At 32.5% G+C, this 16373-nt stretch overlaps 4 protein-coding genes across 7 annotated transcripts; 2 read left to right on the top strand and 2 right to left on the bottom strand.

Moving 5' to 3' along the window:
* Positions 1–174: 174 nt before the first annotated feature.
* On the bottom strand, positions 175–1176 carry LOC126850547 (U3 small nucleolar ribonucleoprotein protein IMP3). Its single transcript, XM_050593680.1, has 4 exons — positions 920–1176; positions 531–845; positions 379–451; positions 175–305 (listed from the first exon to the last, which is right to left on the bottom strand). Exons 1-4 carry the CDS (start codon positions 1054–1056, stop codon positions 282–284), a joined length of 549 nt encoding a protein of 182 aa, XP_050449637.1. The 5' UTR covers positions 1057–1176; the 3' UTR covers positions 175–281.
* Positions 1177–3383: 2207 nt separating this feature from the next.
* On the top strand, positions 3384–8027 carry LOC126850521 (pantothenate kinase 3). Of its 4 annotated transcripts, none has more exons than XM_050593641.1 (10): positions 3384–3546; positions 4636–4796; positions 5362–5540; positions 5642–5815; positions 5887–6054; positions 6140–6216; positions 6322–6498; positions 6592–6727; positions 6879–6992; positions 7067–8027. In XM_050593641.1, the coding sequence occupies exons 2-10, from the start codon at positions 4688–4690 to the stop codon at positions 7118–7120; spliced, it is 1188 nt and encodes a 395-aa protein (XP_050449598.1). In that variant the 5' UTR covers positions 3384–3546; positions 4636–4687; the 3' UTR covers positions 7121–8027. The 4 variants fall into 4 exon arrangements, with proteins under 4 accessions (XP_050449598.1, XP_050449594.1, XP_050449595.1 ...); XM_050593637.1 differs by having other exon boundaries at positions 4636–4811; XM_050593638.1 differs by lacking the exon at positions 3384–3546 and adding an exon at positions 3560–3883 and having other exon boundaries at positions 4636–4811.
* Positions 8028–8431: 404 nt separating this feature from the next.
* Positions 8432–10845, top strand: LOC126850517 (dynein regulatory complex subunit 4). Its single transcript, XM_050593632.1, has 8 exons — positions 8432–8555; positions 8814–9028; positions 9114–9375; positions 9471–9731; positions 9822–9989; positions 10073–10159; positions 10247–10456; positions 10532–10845. The coding sequence occupies exons 1-8, from the start codon at positions 8553–8555 to the stop codon at positions 10745–10747; spliced, it is 1422 nt and encodes a 473-aa protein (XP_050449589.1). The 5' UTR covers positions 8432–8552; the 3' UTR covers positions 10748–10845.
* Positions 10846–10975: 130 nt separating this feature from the next.
* Positions 10976–16364, bottom strand: LOC126850528 (galactoside alpha-(1,2)-fucosyltransferase 2-like). The gene is made up of 3 exons (XM_050593649.1): positions 16026–16364; positions 13547–14267; positions 10976–13326 (listed from the first exon to the last, which is right to left on the bottom strand). The coding sequence occupies exons 2-3, from the start codon at positions 14023–14025 to the stop codon at positions 12786–12788; spliced, it is 1020 nt and encodes a 339-aa protein (XP_050449606.1). The 5' UTR covers positions 14026–14267; positions 16026–16364; the 3' UTR covers positions 10976–12785.
* Positions 16365–16373: the final 9 nt, after the last annotated feature.

The following is a 16373-nucleotide window of genomic DNA, read 5'->3' as shown; positions in this document are numbered from 1 at the left end:
TGATTATATAATTATTAACATCATGCAAAAATAGTGTTAAGGAAGAATTTCTCTAAGAATAAAAAGAATGTGCTATTGAATCTTATACTAAAAGCAATATCCTCAATAATCTGCCTGTATATAATTATAATTTGAATGAGAAGTATAAGAAGTGTATAATAATTATGAAAATTCTTTGTTGAAAGAATTTGATTATAAATATTTAATCTATAATAAACACAATATTCTTTTTTATTTATAAAAATATATTTCACAAACACACATTCAATTAACACATAAATTTATGCCAAATCAAAATCGTCCCTCTGTAAAACAAATATATGTAAATGTAATTTAACTAGTAACATATGTAATGCGAGAAACTAAAGATATACTCACCTCATTCTTGTATTCTAGTACATGTTTCCTAATAGCAGAAGTATCTACCCATGTAACGAAGTCTTCCAAATTTCTGTCAAATACATATAATCATTTTATTTATTCTACATTATACGATACAAGAGAGAGAAAGAAAATTATAATAATATTACCTTGTTACTAGAAATGCAGGATCCTTTATAACTTCGACCCCAACTCTGACATGACCCTGCTCTATGAACTTTATTGCCATTGATATTGTTTGACTCATTTTGTTGCGTACCATAACAACTGGAAGTCTTCGTCTACAAAAGCAACTGGCGGTTACTTTCTGAGTTTGAGACAAATCCCATTTGGTGGATATCAAGCCCATCATATATAACTTTTCCAGCAACATAGCACTCTGCTCTATTCGAAAAGGATGATCAGGTTCAACTTCCTTAATCTTTTTACCTAATTCCCGTATCTCGCGTGACAATTTGTTGTACCTAAGATAGTAAAGTTTTTAAATTATATTATATATTATATTAAAATACATAAAATAAAATAGTTTCATTCTTACACCGTATAGTCTGATCTTCTCTGAATGCAATATCGCTTTAAGATCTTAACCTCGTGAAGATTATTGTCGGCCGGCCACGATAAAAAATCTACCTTCTTTAGCAGTTTTTGTTCATGATACTTTAATTTTCGCACCATCGTGAGCGATTAATATAACAATTTATATAAATACTTTAGTATAAAATCAATCTAGCTTTATTTACATCTGAAAAATCTTCCACACATGCCACGACCTGAGTTCTAGTAACTTGCTCTTGAATCGAGTTTAATAACGATGGAAACAAGCCCTAACACGTGTTAGTAAATTATAAGAAAAAAGTGATGCACTTTGCACTTTTAGTAATGCACTAGTTGTGTACAATCTTTTTTTTTTCAAAAAAAAAAAAAATGCAAGTTATCACACGGTAACAATAATAATCAATAAATATTCACAGGCAAATATTTTTTTTTTTTTTACTACACTGCACAAGTGTTTAATTATGATTGATGGATTTGCTTTTATTACGTTTAAAATCTTTTACCTTAAGAGCTATTAAAGATAACAAACCCGGATAGCACAAATATCTAATATTTTATAAACATTCTATAAATAACCTTTAGTGAATATTTGAATATTCTAATAAAATGAAAAGAAAAAAAAACGATCTATGAATCTACATAAAAAACTTTAACTCAATGAGACGATGTTTTAAATATATAATTTTATTCTGTTTAACAGTGAGAATGTATTTAAGGCAATAAAAGAGTGACAAGGCGTGGCTTTTTTTAAACAGCGGTTTCGTGGCAACATTTAAATGAAGCGCCGCCATGCTACAATTGGTCAATATGTCATTAAGTTATCATACGACAAGATGGTCGTGTAAATTATATTGATATCGCTTGGAGATCATTTAATTTTTAAAACTATTTCAACAAGATAGATAATTCTGTTGTAATAGAATAAATAGAAAGAGTTAAGTAGAGTTTTTTTACAGTAAAAGAAGATAGTCGATTAGATGATGACTAGTCGTGGATTAATCTCTACAGCTTGTAGAATTTTCGCGCGATATTTCAGTAGTGATAAGAGTGTGATAAAATTAGATATATATGTGACATATTAATTTAGATTGACGCGTGATAGATGCAGCATGCGTGATAGAGTGTCAATTCTAAAATTGTAAGTAGAATTCAATAGAATTAGAATAACATTTAATTGGAAAACTGCATAAAATATTAATAATAAAAAAATTTTTAATTAGAAAAAGAAATACATAATATATATATATATATATATATAGCTAATATGAGCGACGGAAGAAAAAGAATGATAACAAGAGCTTCAGCACAGGTAAATATGCGATTGTTTCTGAGGATTACACAAATATAACATGATATATGATTCAAAACAATAGACGAGAAAAACCTTTTTTTTATTGCTCGAGCTAAAATGACCATGTAAATAATAGGTGTTTTTGTATATATAATAAAATCTCTATATGTATATATATATGTGTGTATAACGTCATAAAAGAATAAAATCCGTCAATAGTAAAAAAAGTAAATACAAATAAATACATAGAGAAACCAGGAACGAAAAGAATGAAAAAAGTGTCTAAAAAAGAGAACGGACATTGTGCTTTTAGGAAAAATAGAGGAGGAAGAATTTGATATAATCAACTGATTGCCGTGTCATTTACAAGTACTGTCATTTCTGCCCAATCACGTTGTTTTATGAGGTGAATGGTAGAGAAATAATAGAGACTAAAAATAAGAATGATACTGTGTCGCAACAAGATGAATCATGCGTACAAAAAAAGAAGAAAGAGCCATCTCTTAATATTCGCGAATTCGACAATCGCATGTTAATTATTTAATATTTAATGAAATAATGTACATATGTTATTGCATATAAACGCTTGCAATCAAAATGCTTGCACGCAATATATTTTTACATTTTAATTTTAATTTTATTTTATCACGGTTTTGACGCATCTGAGCGAGTTTGTGCAGTAAGTAAATGAAAATCGCGCGTTTTTCCGCATAAAATGTGTCCCAGATAACACAATCTATATTCTGTAAATATTCATTAAATATCCTTCAGTTAATATTTGAATATTCTAATAAAGTGAAAACAAAAGATTTATAAATCTGCACAGAATTTCAAAATAAAACCGTTCTAAATACAATATTAATATCTTCTAAGCAGATTTAAAAAATATTCTTTTAACCTGAGAATATTCTAAAAAAAATTCATAGATAATTCTGTAAGAATATCCTCAAAATAGTATATTTAACACTAAATAGAATAGTCAAAGAATATATTATTTGTGCTATCAGGGTATTAGCTGATAGAATAGAACGCGTTCCATCGCATACGGCCGTTACTGTCGTCTTTTTGACGAATCCCGTTCGTTGTACAGTTATTGCTCCACTACATACAATTTGTGCATGAGTAATTTATACAGCACTGCTGCTATTGGTGGCTACAATCGTCAGTTGTGCACAGTGCCGACAGTGCAGACTCGGATAGTCGGACAGTGCAAAGACTCGGATAGTCGGACAGTGCGTGCAGAGCGGAAGGGAGCGTCGGGTCGAAGACGGTCCTGGTTGACTTGCGCGGTTCCCGGCGCTCGCCCGAAAATTCGATGAGTAAGTATCACGCCGGCCTGGCGTGGGAGATCACGCCACGACATCGCCGCTCTTCGGCGTGCATTCCGTTGTTGACGCGACTCCTCGATCGACGTGATATTTGACATCTCGTGGAGGACGTCGATGGCGTCGCGATGACGATGAGTCGCGCGTGATCGAGAGCAGAACGTTTATATACGTCGGCGTCGTCGTATGATCCGATTAAAATTTCCTAACAATAATTTCTACGTTGCGATGGATATAAGTGTAATGTACGGTGTTCGCGATATGTTGATGAACGATAGGTGGAATATCGTGATGTAAACTATTATTACGTCAAAAGGATGTCATAATAGAAGTAAAAAATTAATTGCTGAGACGATTGCTAATTTATAACTTATAACTTATATAACATAACGCTTCGAATTTCTCTCTCTTTCTTATCATTTAAAAATAGGGAACTAGTGGATTATTTGCTAAAGTAAGATCTTTCTTTCTCTGTCTCTCTCTTTATATATATATATATATATATATATATATATATATATATATATGTATGTATGTATATGTACACACTCTATCGAAATATAAATTTTTTATCATTGGAAAGGCATATCAAAGTTGTATACTTGTTAATTTGAGAACTATTACACTAATTTCAGAGACAATACTTTTATATATTGTGTGCTAAAGATATTATTTATTAAAATATTATTAATTTCAAATTTATATATCAGAGAATGATATAATTTCCTATTTTCATCTCATGCATTGCTACGCATGAAATACATAAAAGCATTTAAGTTAAAGCAATCCGGAAAATTGGAAAACATGCATATTATACAATTGTATGTATGTGACATTACTTATGTAAATTTATGTAGAGATATTTCAAATACGTAAATGAAAGATGATCTTTGACCTTATAGATGATTTAATGATAATGGTATTCAGAATTGGTAAAAAATAGTCTTCTATATATATTAAAAGAAATAAAGAGAAACTATATTTGTATAATAATTACAATAAAATTAAATATGAGATATTTGATCATTATTATATTATATTCTTAATACTTTTTAATTTTAAACATGTATTTCTTTCTTGCAGCAAAGAGATTCTTTATTACAAAAAAAAAATTCATGATATTCAACTCTGAGCAATGAGTCCACAAAATCATAAAAATAATTTAACTCCAAAAAATATGGAGTCTAACGGATATTCCACTGGCAAGATCATGGCTAAAGAAGAGAGGAATCATTCATCTCCTTGTGAGTCACTGGACTGTATGTGTGCTTAGATTGCTAATTTTTACTTTTTATTATATATTATTTATATTGGCATTGTTTGTAAATGATATCTAGTGACTTAGTGCTTGCGATTATTATGTGAATTGTTTTAGAACATTAATATTTTCTTAACTTAAAATTGTACATACACAAGCATATTAGTTTACGATATTAATAAAATATTGCTGACATACAATATGCAATAAACTAAATAACAAAATAAGTAATTGGCATATGACAAAAATTCATTCAGAATTATATGCATTTTGCTTGAGTATCTCCTAAACTATTAATTAGACTATAAATAGTAATTAAACAAGTTTTTGATGTGTGTATATCTTTGCATTTCATCACAACTTTTCTGCATGATAAGCTTATTAATAATCACAATTCCAAAAATTAAATCTCCTTCATAGTTTTTGTAAAATTGTGCTTTTTAAATTGCTAGTAATTATTGCCTTTTCAAAAATAACTATCTTTAAATATTTTTTATCATGTTTCTGCACAAATTACAATAAATGAAATATTAATGATATTGTTGTTATAGCGATGCCTTGGTTTGGAATGGATATAGGCGGTACATTATGTAAATTAGTGTACTTTGAGCCAAAGGACATAACGAGAGACGAGGCAGATGCAGAAGTTGAGACATTAAAAAATATTCGTCGATATCTTACTAAAAACTCGGCGTATGGAAAAACTGGTCATCGTGATACACATTTACAAGTCAGTACTGCTGAATATTCGATTTATAATTGCTGTAATTTATTATCTATATAAACCCTGTTCTCTCTCTTTCTTTATAATTGTTTTAACTATTATTTCAGATGAATAATGTTTGCATTAGGGGCAGACAAGGAACGTTACATTTCATTAGATTTCCTACAAGTGAAATGGGAAATTTTTTAGCACTAGCAAAATCAAAAGGCATGGCGAATCTTGTGACTACTGTTTGCGCCACAGGTGGTGGTGCCTTTAAATTTGAAGATAATTTTAAAAAGGTAGAATCATATATCTTGATATTTTATAATTATTATTGATAAATTACATAATTTCGAAATATCTTTGGCAGGAAGTAAATATGAACTTAGCAAAATTCGATGAATTAGATAGTTTAATACATGGAATGCTCTACATAGAAACTATGAATCCGCATGAATGCTATTATTGGTCGAATCCCACCGATGACAGCAAATGTCAGAAAATACCCTATAATTTTTCTGAACCATATCCTTTCTTGGTAAGGATGCATGAAAATATTTTTTTATATACATTTGTATACATTCTCCTCAACAGGAATGATTTTTGAAGATTGTATCTTGCAGCTTGTTAACATAGGCTCTGGAGTAAGCATATTAGCAGTATATGGACCAGAAAACTATAAAAGAATATCTGGAACGAGGTATATATATTTTATAATTGAACATTTATTATATATGTACATTGCATATTGGAGCAAGATTCATTGTTAAGCAATATCAATATAACATGTAAATATTTTATATAGTTTAGGCGGCGGAACATTTTTAGGATTATGTTGTTTACTTACCGGTTGTAATACCTTCGAAGAAGCGATAGAATTAGCGACGGGTGGCGATAATACAAGAGTAGATAAATTGATCAAAGATATATATGGCGGCGATTATGATCGTTTCGGCCTTCCTGGAGACCTAGTTGCGAGCAGGTAATTTACCGCAATTAATAATCGCCGTTTCAAGTAGAACAATTCTGATGTTTTACTGTTAACGCAATTTCATTTTTTATTCTTTGCTTTTAGTTTTGGACAAATGAATTCCACAGACCGCAGAAATACCGTCACGAAAAAAGATCTAGCGCGTGCAACACTTGTTACTATCACAAATAATATCGGTTCCATTGCGCGCATGTGCGCAGTAAATGAAAAAATTGAGAGGGTAATAATACACCCCCCCCCCACACACACATTATATATATATATATATATATATATATATATATATATATATATATATATGTGTGTGTGTATATTGTTATTTATAATTTCTCTACATTTTTATGGCATTTTGCAACAATTTTTGCTTTTAGGTTGTATTTGCTGGAAATTTTCTCAGGGTAAATCCCATATCGATGAAATTATTGGCCTATGCTATGGATTATTGGTCTGAAGGAACCTTGAAGGCCCTGTTTTTGGAACATGAAGTAAAAACACAATAGCCTAAAAATTTAAAAATTAATCATTTAAGCATTACAGATGTATCTCTTTGTCATTTCAGGGTTACTTTGGTGCTGTGGGATGTCTATTGCAATTTAATGGCGAATCGAGTTAAACAAATGTTTGGAAGTCGAGTTAAACAAATGAGTTAATGAAAAATGTTGAACAATCGTCACACGACATATAGCATTCCATACAACCAACTCGGCAGAATTTTTCGAGTGAGCAAAATTGTTCAACATAACTATTTATTTTTATTATATTTTCTGCTTAATTACTCGCACGAGTATATATATGAAGCAACAGTTTATTATCAGAGACGAAAGGATCTCTATATTTTAAAAATATGATTATATATCAGTAAATTATGTCATATAATTATTATCATAATTTTTCTGTAAAAACAAAAAAAAATAATTGTGTCAGGGTATATTTTTATTTTCTGTTAGAGGATAGTTATTTCAATATAATTGTTGGATTATGAATATAAATTCAGCACGACTTGGTAGACAGGATTAATAATGGACCAAATCCAAAGGGAAAGGATTGCCTTTCCTCCTGATGTTCGTTACATGCCGTATATAGACTAGTTCTACCTCATAATTTATATTTTCAAATTTTTCTACAAATGCACAGATTTTTATGTATATAAGTAATGGCAATCGTTAATACATTTACGTGCCCGACTTTTCGTAACTGGGGAATAAAATCATTGTAATGCTAAATACTTATGTATTAATTGTTGATATGCTGCGCGTTATTAGAAGGATAAATTTCTTAATACGAGCTTTTAATTGAATACAATTTTTAATCAAATATTATTCGCCTATGCGGGATTGGCAATAGCTGAAAATTAAGAATTTTTTACATTATTTACATTGTTACAGCGAGATATCGTGATTCGTAATTCAGAATACACATGCTTCCTTCAGATATTACGAAATGATATGCTCCAAAGTGTCAAATTTTGTTTTTAAGAAGTAATAGAGTAATGTGAATAAATGAAAATTATTGAAAAACAACAGCCGTGTGATGTATTTAATTCCTCTATTTTATCTGAAATGTGATAATTATTTGTAATTTATCAATTAATTTGATATTATACCATATCTTTTTATAGAACAAATAAGCATGTTTTGAATAAAGCTTATTTCTAATGCAATATATTGTGGAAGCATGCCAAATAAACATTAATTTCTGTTAAATAAAATGTTATTTTAATATATATATATATTTTTTTTTCTCTTTCTTTTTCTCATTTATGCATTCTTTATTTGAAAATTATATATAGTCATCAAAAATATAAAATCTGCATATATAGGGTCCATATCAATGCATAGACATGGTTGCTTAGTAACGATCTTACAAAACAGTTCCATTCTAAAATGTCAAGTTAACCAAGTTGTATAAATTTAGGCCAGCTGACGCGAAACTATAGACTTGACAGTATTATTATTATTATTATTATTGTCCGTATTACATTTTGCTATAATCTTTGAAGAGATATCATATAGAATCTTTCTACGTGCTTTTTATATATCGATAAAATGGTAAGTTTTATTAATTTTAAATATTTGCTTTTTAATATTAACTCTTATATCAATTTTGCTTTTTCAATATTACCACATATTTTTACTCTTTATTATAAATATTTTTATATATTTTTACATGTGTACTATAATAATAGTTTTTTAAATCTGTTATTGCTAACGAATATAAAACTTATGATATAAGTATAAAATTCTCTTCTACTTTTCTAATTTTTTCTAATTTATTATATTATAACATAAAAATTACATGTTGAAAAGGGTCCCAAAAAGGCAAAAGGAAAAACGGATCAGATTGGTGGAGTGGATACAACAAAAATGAATAGGGAGCAATTGGAAATATATGCTCATAAGATATTAGAAGAAATGGAACGTGAACGGGAGGAAAGAAATTTCTTTCAATTAGAGAGAGATAAATTGCGAACTTTTTGGGAAATTACGAGACATCAGCTGGATGAAGCGCGCGCTACAATCAGGTATCTTTAACTTGATTGCCGATGCCTTTTCCATAATATAAATGTATTTATTTCCATAATATAAATGTGTTTCATTTGCGTATAGAAATAAAGAACGCGAGAAAGAGGAATTGGCAGAGAAACACGATGCCGAACTTAAGTTATACAAGCAGAAAGTAAAACACTTAATGTATGAGCATCAGAGTAATTTGTCTGAGAATAAAGCCGAACATCTGGTTGCTCTCAAATTAGCGCAAGACGATTACGTTGCGCAAGAGAACGAGCTTATTAAAGACAAAACACAACTCAAGAAAACGCAGAAAGAACAGGAATTGGCGTACATGAATGAGATACGCGCGTTGAAGATGGTAAGAAACATGCACAGCACAATTTGTCGAAAATTATATAAAATTATATGAATTCTAATAAAAATCGTTGTTTTTTGTATACATATAAAATGCAGAACCATTCGGAGGAAATGAATAATTTAATGAAAAAATTCGAATCTGAAGCGATAGAATTGGAGCAAAAATACGAACAGAAATTAACCAGTCAATATGAGTCTTTAACGTTGAAGCATCGAATGGAAGTTACAGAAATGGAGGAGAGAAAGAACGCGCAAATTGCAAATTTGATAAAAAATCACGAGAATGCGTTTGCCGAGATAAAAAATTATTACAATGATGTCACTCTCAATAATTTATCGTTAATTAAAAGCATGAAGGTGAACTCTGCTATCTCTGTTGTATTTAAATCTCACAAAGAGGAAGTGATCTGAAAAGATTTTCAATTAACGTGGCAAATGTTTTAACAGGAACAAATGGAAGCGATGAGAAATAATGAAGAACGTATGAAAAAGCAAGTGCGAGAATTGACAATAGAGAATAAAAAATATTCAGCTGATTTAAAATCTTTGCAAGAAACATCTTCCGGGCTTAACCGTCAGCTTACAAATTATGAGAAAGATAAACAAGCTTTAGCTGTTAGTATATCTGAAATGTATCTTTGCTGTACAAAGATTTTATTATAAACGGAGGTATTTAAAAGAGTTAATGATATTTTCAGAATTCGAAACGGAGATTGTCTACAGTGGCGAAGGATCTGGAAAATTTAAAATGGGAAAATGAAGTGCTCGAACTGCGTTTTGAAAAAGTAAAATAGTCAAACTTATAAACATACGATAAAGGGAGTTTCAATATATGAACAAAAACCTTTTTAATATTATTTTACTCATTTTAGTGTCAATCCGAGAGAGATGAGTTACATTCTAGATTTGTGTCGGCTATTTTCGAATTGCAACAGAAAACAGGTTTGAAGAATGTCCTCTTGGAGAAAAAATTAGAAAAGTTATCGGAGTTATTGGAGCAACGAGAAGCGCAGATCAGCGAAGTATTGACCGCAGCTCAATTAGATCCTGCGGCGGTAATCAATGCGAATAAAAAATTAGAGGTATGCATTAAACATGATCTCGTTGCTCTATTTGAATCGCATAAGATTGTATTATACTATCTCCTCTCCTCCTAGGATATGCTTAATAGAAAAAATGCTGCAATACAAGATCTGCAATATGAATTAGCGAAAGTTTGCAAAGCACACGATGACTTATTAACGACTTATGAGAGGAAATTGCAAGAATATGGAATTCCCAAAGCAGAACTTGGATTTCAGCCTTTGAGAATGAGGATAGCCGGTGCGAAATTGGGTTTAAGTTCAACGAGTTTTGTTACTGTAAATCAGTAACATACATTTTATAATTATTTATATCAATTTTTGCAAATTTATATTGTGCCGTGTCTGAGAAAATTGCGCCGTATTTTATTACCGTTTTTACATACTATTTTAATGAAAGAGCTTTGAGATAAATTTTTGATAAGTTTGATACTATACAGAATGATGAATTGATAGATGTAATCTCTCTTATTGAAAGAAACATTGAAACATAATTTTTAATATAATTAATACATATAATTTTGACACAGAGTATTTTTATTCTGTAAAACGAATACATTTTCAACTTATGCATGTTTCCAAAAATTACATAAAATTATCACAGAGAACGTACAGAGTAGATCGTACTGATGCCTGGAAGTTGTAGTCTCAGTAATTATTTACATTTTTATCATCAGATACATATTTATCTTTTTGCTTGTAATCACACAGTTATAGCATTGACTGAATGAAAAATCTTATTCGCGGTTCATTTTTTTATCATATAATTCTATTACTAATAGCACAATTTTCTTTTTGCGTTTCAACATTTTGTCAGATATATAACAACTGGCAGGCAACAAATACGTTGAAGATACATCCATATATAGATATTAACATATAGATATTAGACACACTGACTAGTCTAATTTGTAAAACACTGTAGGTCAGATACATCAGGTCACATTTATTGTTATAATAAATTTCAAACACTGGCTTTATATGTAAAATATTTTTCCCCGTCCGCAAAGTATCTCGCGCAGTAATCTATAAACTTTTTTTTCTCTTTTTAATACTTAATAGTTAAGTGAAGAAATAATTTATCATTTGTTCACAGATTTGTAAATATTATACAACGCCTTGTATAGATATAATTTTATAATACATATATAGATGTGTGTGTGTGTGTATATATATGTTTGTGTATATTAAGAATTTTGGCACAATAAGAAATAGAATCACAGTTGAAATCATTGTACATTATAAGACTTATAGAAATGGTTGTCAATATATATCGGTTTCGTGAAGTATTTATATTGCATGTTCGCTACGATATGAAATATATATTGAAACGTGTAAACACAATCAATCTGAAACTTCACGGTACTAGGCTATATGTTATAGAAAACGATATAAACTACAAAATAATATCAGAAAATCCAGTTTTCGGGAAAGATCTCACATCAAAGTTAAAGAATCATCAATTAGATACAATTCTGAGCACTCTGCACAAATGTAAAATTTATTCATACGTATGTTTTTTTTTTTTAATATATTAGGCTCTCTTAATCGCCACTTTATTCGAAAAGGATAGCCGATATCTCTCTACATTTTTTTTGTTTTCTTTTCATTAAATTTTTATGGCCGTGTCGAGTTTGTATCGGAATCGTAGAAAAAATAAGCATCTGTTTTAGTTTTAGATATTAGTGGTCCATTGTTCCATTGTAAACCTTTTCCTCGCGAGTTCCTTGAAAAGTTTTCTCGCTCGCTACATTTATAGGTGTATCGATTTCTAGTTCGTGTACGCACACTAAATTTAAATAAGAGCGTAATATATATAAATCTATGCGCGTAATACTAAGCGCATTTTGATGCATTTACATTTATAAAATTTAATGTAATGTAGCAACACACACACTTTCATTGAATTTTACTACCGGCAAGATGTTCATGCATTTGTATGATAAATAAAAGGAAAAGATGAATATACTATATACATATTATCTAGGCGGCAGAAAGGCAAGATATACACTTTCATGTAGTTTATGTTAATGTTAATTATCATATAAATAGCAGAAGTAAATAATATATGATGATTTTTCAAGTATTTCTGATCTGATAAATATTTATAAAATTAAACATTGAATTGCAAATTCGGATAATGAAAAAAAGATACGAGTATAATAGATTCTTAGAAAATTTTCTTTTATATAAATTAATTAAAAATTCTCCAAAATAATATACATGTCGCTTTTGGAAAAAATTATGTAATTGTGTAAAAAATGTATATATATGACGCAATGTAAATATGTTTTCTGTTTATGCTCGAAAGCTTTGATTCTCAAGTTGTTTAACTCATTATCCTCCAATTTGGTAGAACATCGGCGATCAGCGTAGAAAAGTATGTTGTTACATTGTAAACTACGGTTTCGCCGGCGGCCAAAATGGCTCCGAATGAGCCATAAGTGCCGTAATCTATTATGCTGTGATTGCACGCGGATAAGACCGCTAGATCCTTGCCCGGACCCTTGCCATCCTTATCCGACACAAAACTGATTTTGTGACGCTTGCTGCGCAAGTTATACTTGCACCAGGCAATATTATCGCTCGTCACTACGAAGACAACATTGCTATACCTGCCGGCAAAATAATCCATCGCCGACAAGTAGTAACTTACCGGTGCGGGCCGCGTCTTCAGCTTCTGCCAAAGATAATCTACGTAATCGGTTCGACGCACGTGTACACTGACGTAAGTTGGTGAGGACAGGTTGAACTTCTCCGCCACGCGTTTCAATACTTTCTCCGCGTAGATCCTCAGACTCGGCTTAAACGTGAATTCCCGCCGTACGTCGTCCAGCCAGACCAGTATCAAGGACCAATAAGCCGCATGTCTAATACAAGAATATATATTTATCTTTCATTTTTAGTCACAAATTTATATACGAAGATTAAAATTGAACAAGAGTTAAACTTATTCCATTCTATTCTACACTAGTATTCGTTCTAGTTACATTTCCCGCGCGCCAATATATACCGCAGCGACAATTAGTCTAATTTAATCTGATCTCATAGTTAACTTGTGACATTTAAAATCTCCCCAACGAGGCTAACCTGGGTATAATGATGTTCTGCTCCGTACTGTTCCATTGACTGAGGGAGTTGACCACTTGCCCGACGTCCAGGGTACATCTGCCGATGTAGCTGAGCGGCGGGATGCTGAGATTCTCGAAGTGCTCCTCCAGAGTCTTGAGAATGCAGCGCGGCATGAATGGCTCCAGGCCGGTCCTACGAGCGGTCGCCCACACGGACGCGTACTCCCAGATCTGATTGCCGAGTCTCCCGCCCTGCACCGCCGACACTATGCCGTACTTGGGGCAGGGATTGTTGCGCCATTCGGGCGCCGGTGCCCGGATGTTGGACGTCTTCAGGGTCGTGCGACAGAGCGCCTGCTCGTATACGGAGATCTTCGTGTGTCGCGCCGGCGGGGACGACGTGTCATACATGGGAAACAGGAAGACGTGGATGCCGAGTACCACTAATAGCGCGAGAACTATCGCGCTCGCAAGCACATGCTGTTGAGCGTGACTCATTCTCTCTCTCTCTCTCTCTTTCTCTCTCTCTCCGCGAGACTTTTGCGTCACGTAATTTTTTTTTTTTTCGAGGATCTCTTTTTCTCTACGTACTTGCTTTCTACCCTTTCTCTTCACTACTCTGCTCTGCCTTCTCGCTTGCTCTGCCACTACTCTGGTCGGCCACTCGCTCTCTCGCGCGTACGCTAGTCCGGCATTTCGTATCTACTGGTGTGCCATGTCCTTTGCTTTCCGACGCACATCTTGGCAACGATAAATGAGCGATTAATGAACGACACAAGAAGTACGAACAGTATCGTAGGAGCGTGCCTATCGTGCATTTAAGGTGGTTTGAGATCTCTTATGGATAGGGGGTGAATGTATTGAAAAAACTAAAGTATCAAAATTATTTTGCTTATTTATTTTTTTTTTGAAAGAAACGTAAATAGTTTTCTCTCAATATCTTGAGCTATATAAAATGATTACTAGATATATCTAAGAGCTTCAAATAAATATTAAACATATGAAAGTGAATGAAAATTTTTGAAATGCTTCTCTATAAAATCATATTTTTTTAATCCTTGTGTAATTGCTGTAAAGAATTGCTTAATATAATTTAATATTAGACACGAGAAAAACTGCTCCTCCACTTTTAGATAATTAAAAAAGGACATGGTTAACACACCGTCGCTATGTAAAGCTTGATTAAAATCGCATGCAAGCAGCACTCTTAGCAGATATATAAAAAGTTACAACATCTACCTCTGTATGTAATCAAACAAAATATTTAAAAAATAAATTGTCGAATAAACGATATAATTTCGTTGAGCGCGATTTTCAACGCCGATGACAAATCAAATTATAAGCGTTAACTATGTGACGATCAACGCGAAGTTCATTATTGCATATGTGAAAAATCGTGTGAAGGAAAACTTTTTTTCCTCAGCAAGTCGAAGCTATATTCGAATAATGTTAGCAAGTGCTTAATTAATATGGAACTAGTTAATTAATATGGAATATGGAGATTAGGGAAATGGAGTGTTTCGCAGAGCACGAAACTCTTTATCACGCGATACTCGTTTCGCAGAATATTCTCATCCTTCGCCTGTTTTCCTCCAAGGTAGTATTTAAAAGGGTTTTAAAAAATAGAACGCATTATTATAATAATGCGCGCTGTCATATTCGCCGACGTAACTTCTTAACGACATAAAAGAAATTTTTAAAGCTCGATAGAAAAACACATTACGGAATACGCGATGCGAGTCGTAAACAACTCTATGCAATTTATAAATCAGGAATAATAGTAGAAGAAGACTTTTCTCGCGAATTTAATCAAATTTGTAGGCGAGATTTCTGCGTAAAAATATATAGTTATATACACCGTGTTCTCTTCTCGAAATCTGACAAAAAAATCTTTGCGATTTTTAAATATGAAACAATGAGAGACGCAATTTTTTTCGCTATCTGTTCTTATCGCATCTCGCGAAAAACCTGCTGCAAATTTGCCATACCTATGTGTACACGTATGTGTTCAAAGTTATTGCGTCGTAGGAAGAAAGTTTGATGCGTGACATACATTCTTTCAATTATTAATATCGAACGCGACATGTCAAGATGAATCTTATAAAATAGAGATTTTTAAGAGACGAGAAAAAATCTGAAATACTTCCGCGCGTTCAATAACATCATTATTCAATTTATTCCAATATTATTGCGTCGCAAAAACTGAATGCTTTCTCATCGCAACGCCGCTTATTTGTTGAATATAACAAGTAAATGTTCTCATCGCGAAATTGAAAATATGATATATAATCTATATAAAAAAAAAAAAAAAATAACTGATACAAAATTAAATCCGTACTACTGACGATTTCGCGGAGACGTTTTCTTCCTTCCGCTTATTCCGAAGCCCTTACTCTGTCACTGTCGAAGATCGAGCTCAACGAATTCATGACCCGCCTCCACCCCCGATATCCTCTCTAACGCTAGCCTTCTAACAAAATAAATGGAGTCTCACTCACCCGTTCCGGCGAACTCAGCTGTGCGATTCGCGACGCACAGGTCGAGCCTCGCGATCAGCCGCGAGTTTAGCTCACTCATGTTTGCCCGGCGTGACGTCCGCGGACGCTTGTTGCACCCTGGTCGTCGCCGTCCTCGTTCTCCGCCAGAGGCTTCGCTCTCTCGTTCTCAGGGACAGCGTCGTCTCGTTTACGTTACACCCTCGCGCTTCTAGTTGTTCCCTTCTACGAAGCGATGACGTTCCCCGATATTTCCGTGCGCCGTCCGTCCACTCGGACGGGGATGAGCCGCCATCCTCTCTCTCGGGAAGATGTTGTCTCGGGGGTGTGACGTCATTCACCCACAGCCGG

Source organism: Cataglyphis hispanica, chromosome 6, assembly GCF_021464435.1.
Source record: "Cataglyphis hispanica isolate Lineage 1 chromosome 6, ULB_Chis1_1.0, whole genome shotgun sequence".
Classification (NCBI taxonomy): domain Eukaryota; kingdom Metazoa; phylum Arthropoda; class Insecta; order Hymenoptera; family Formicidae; genus Cataglyphis; species Cataglyphis hispanica.
This window is presented reverse-complemented; position numbering and strand designations above follow the sequence as displayed.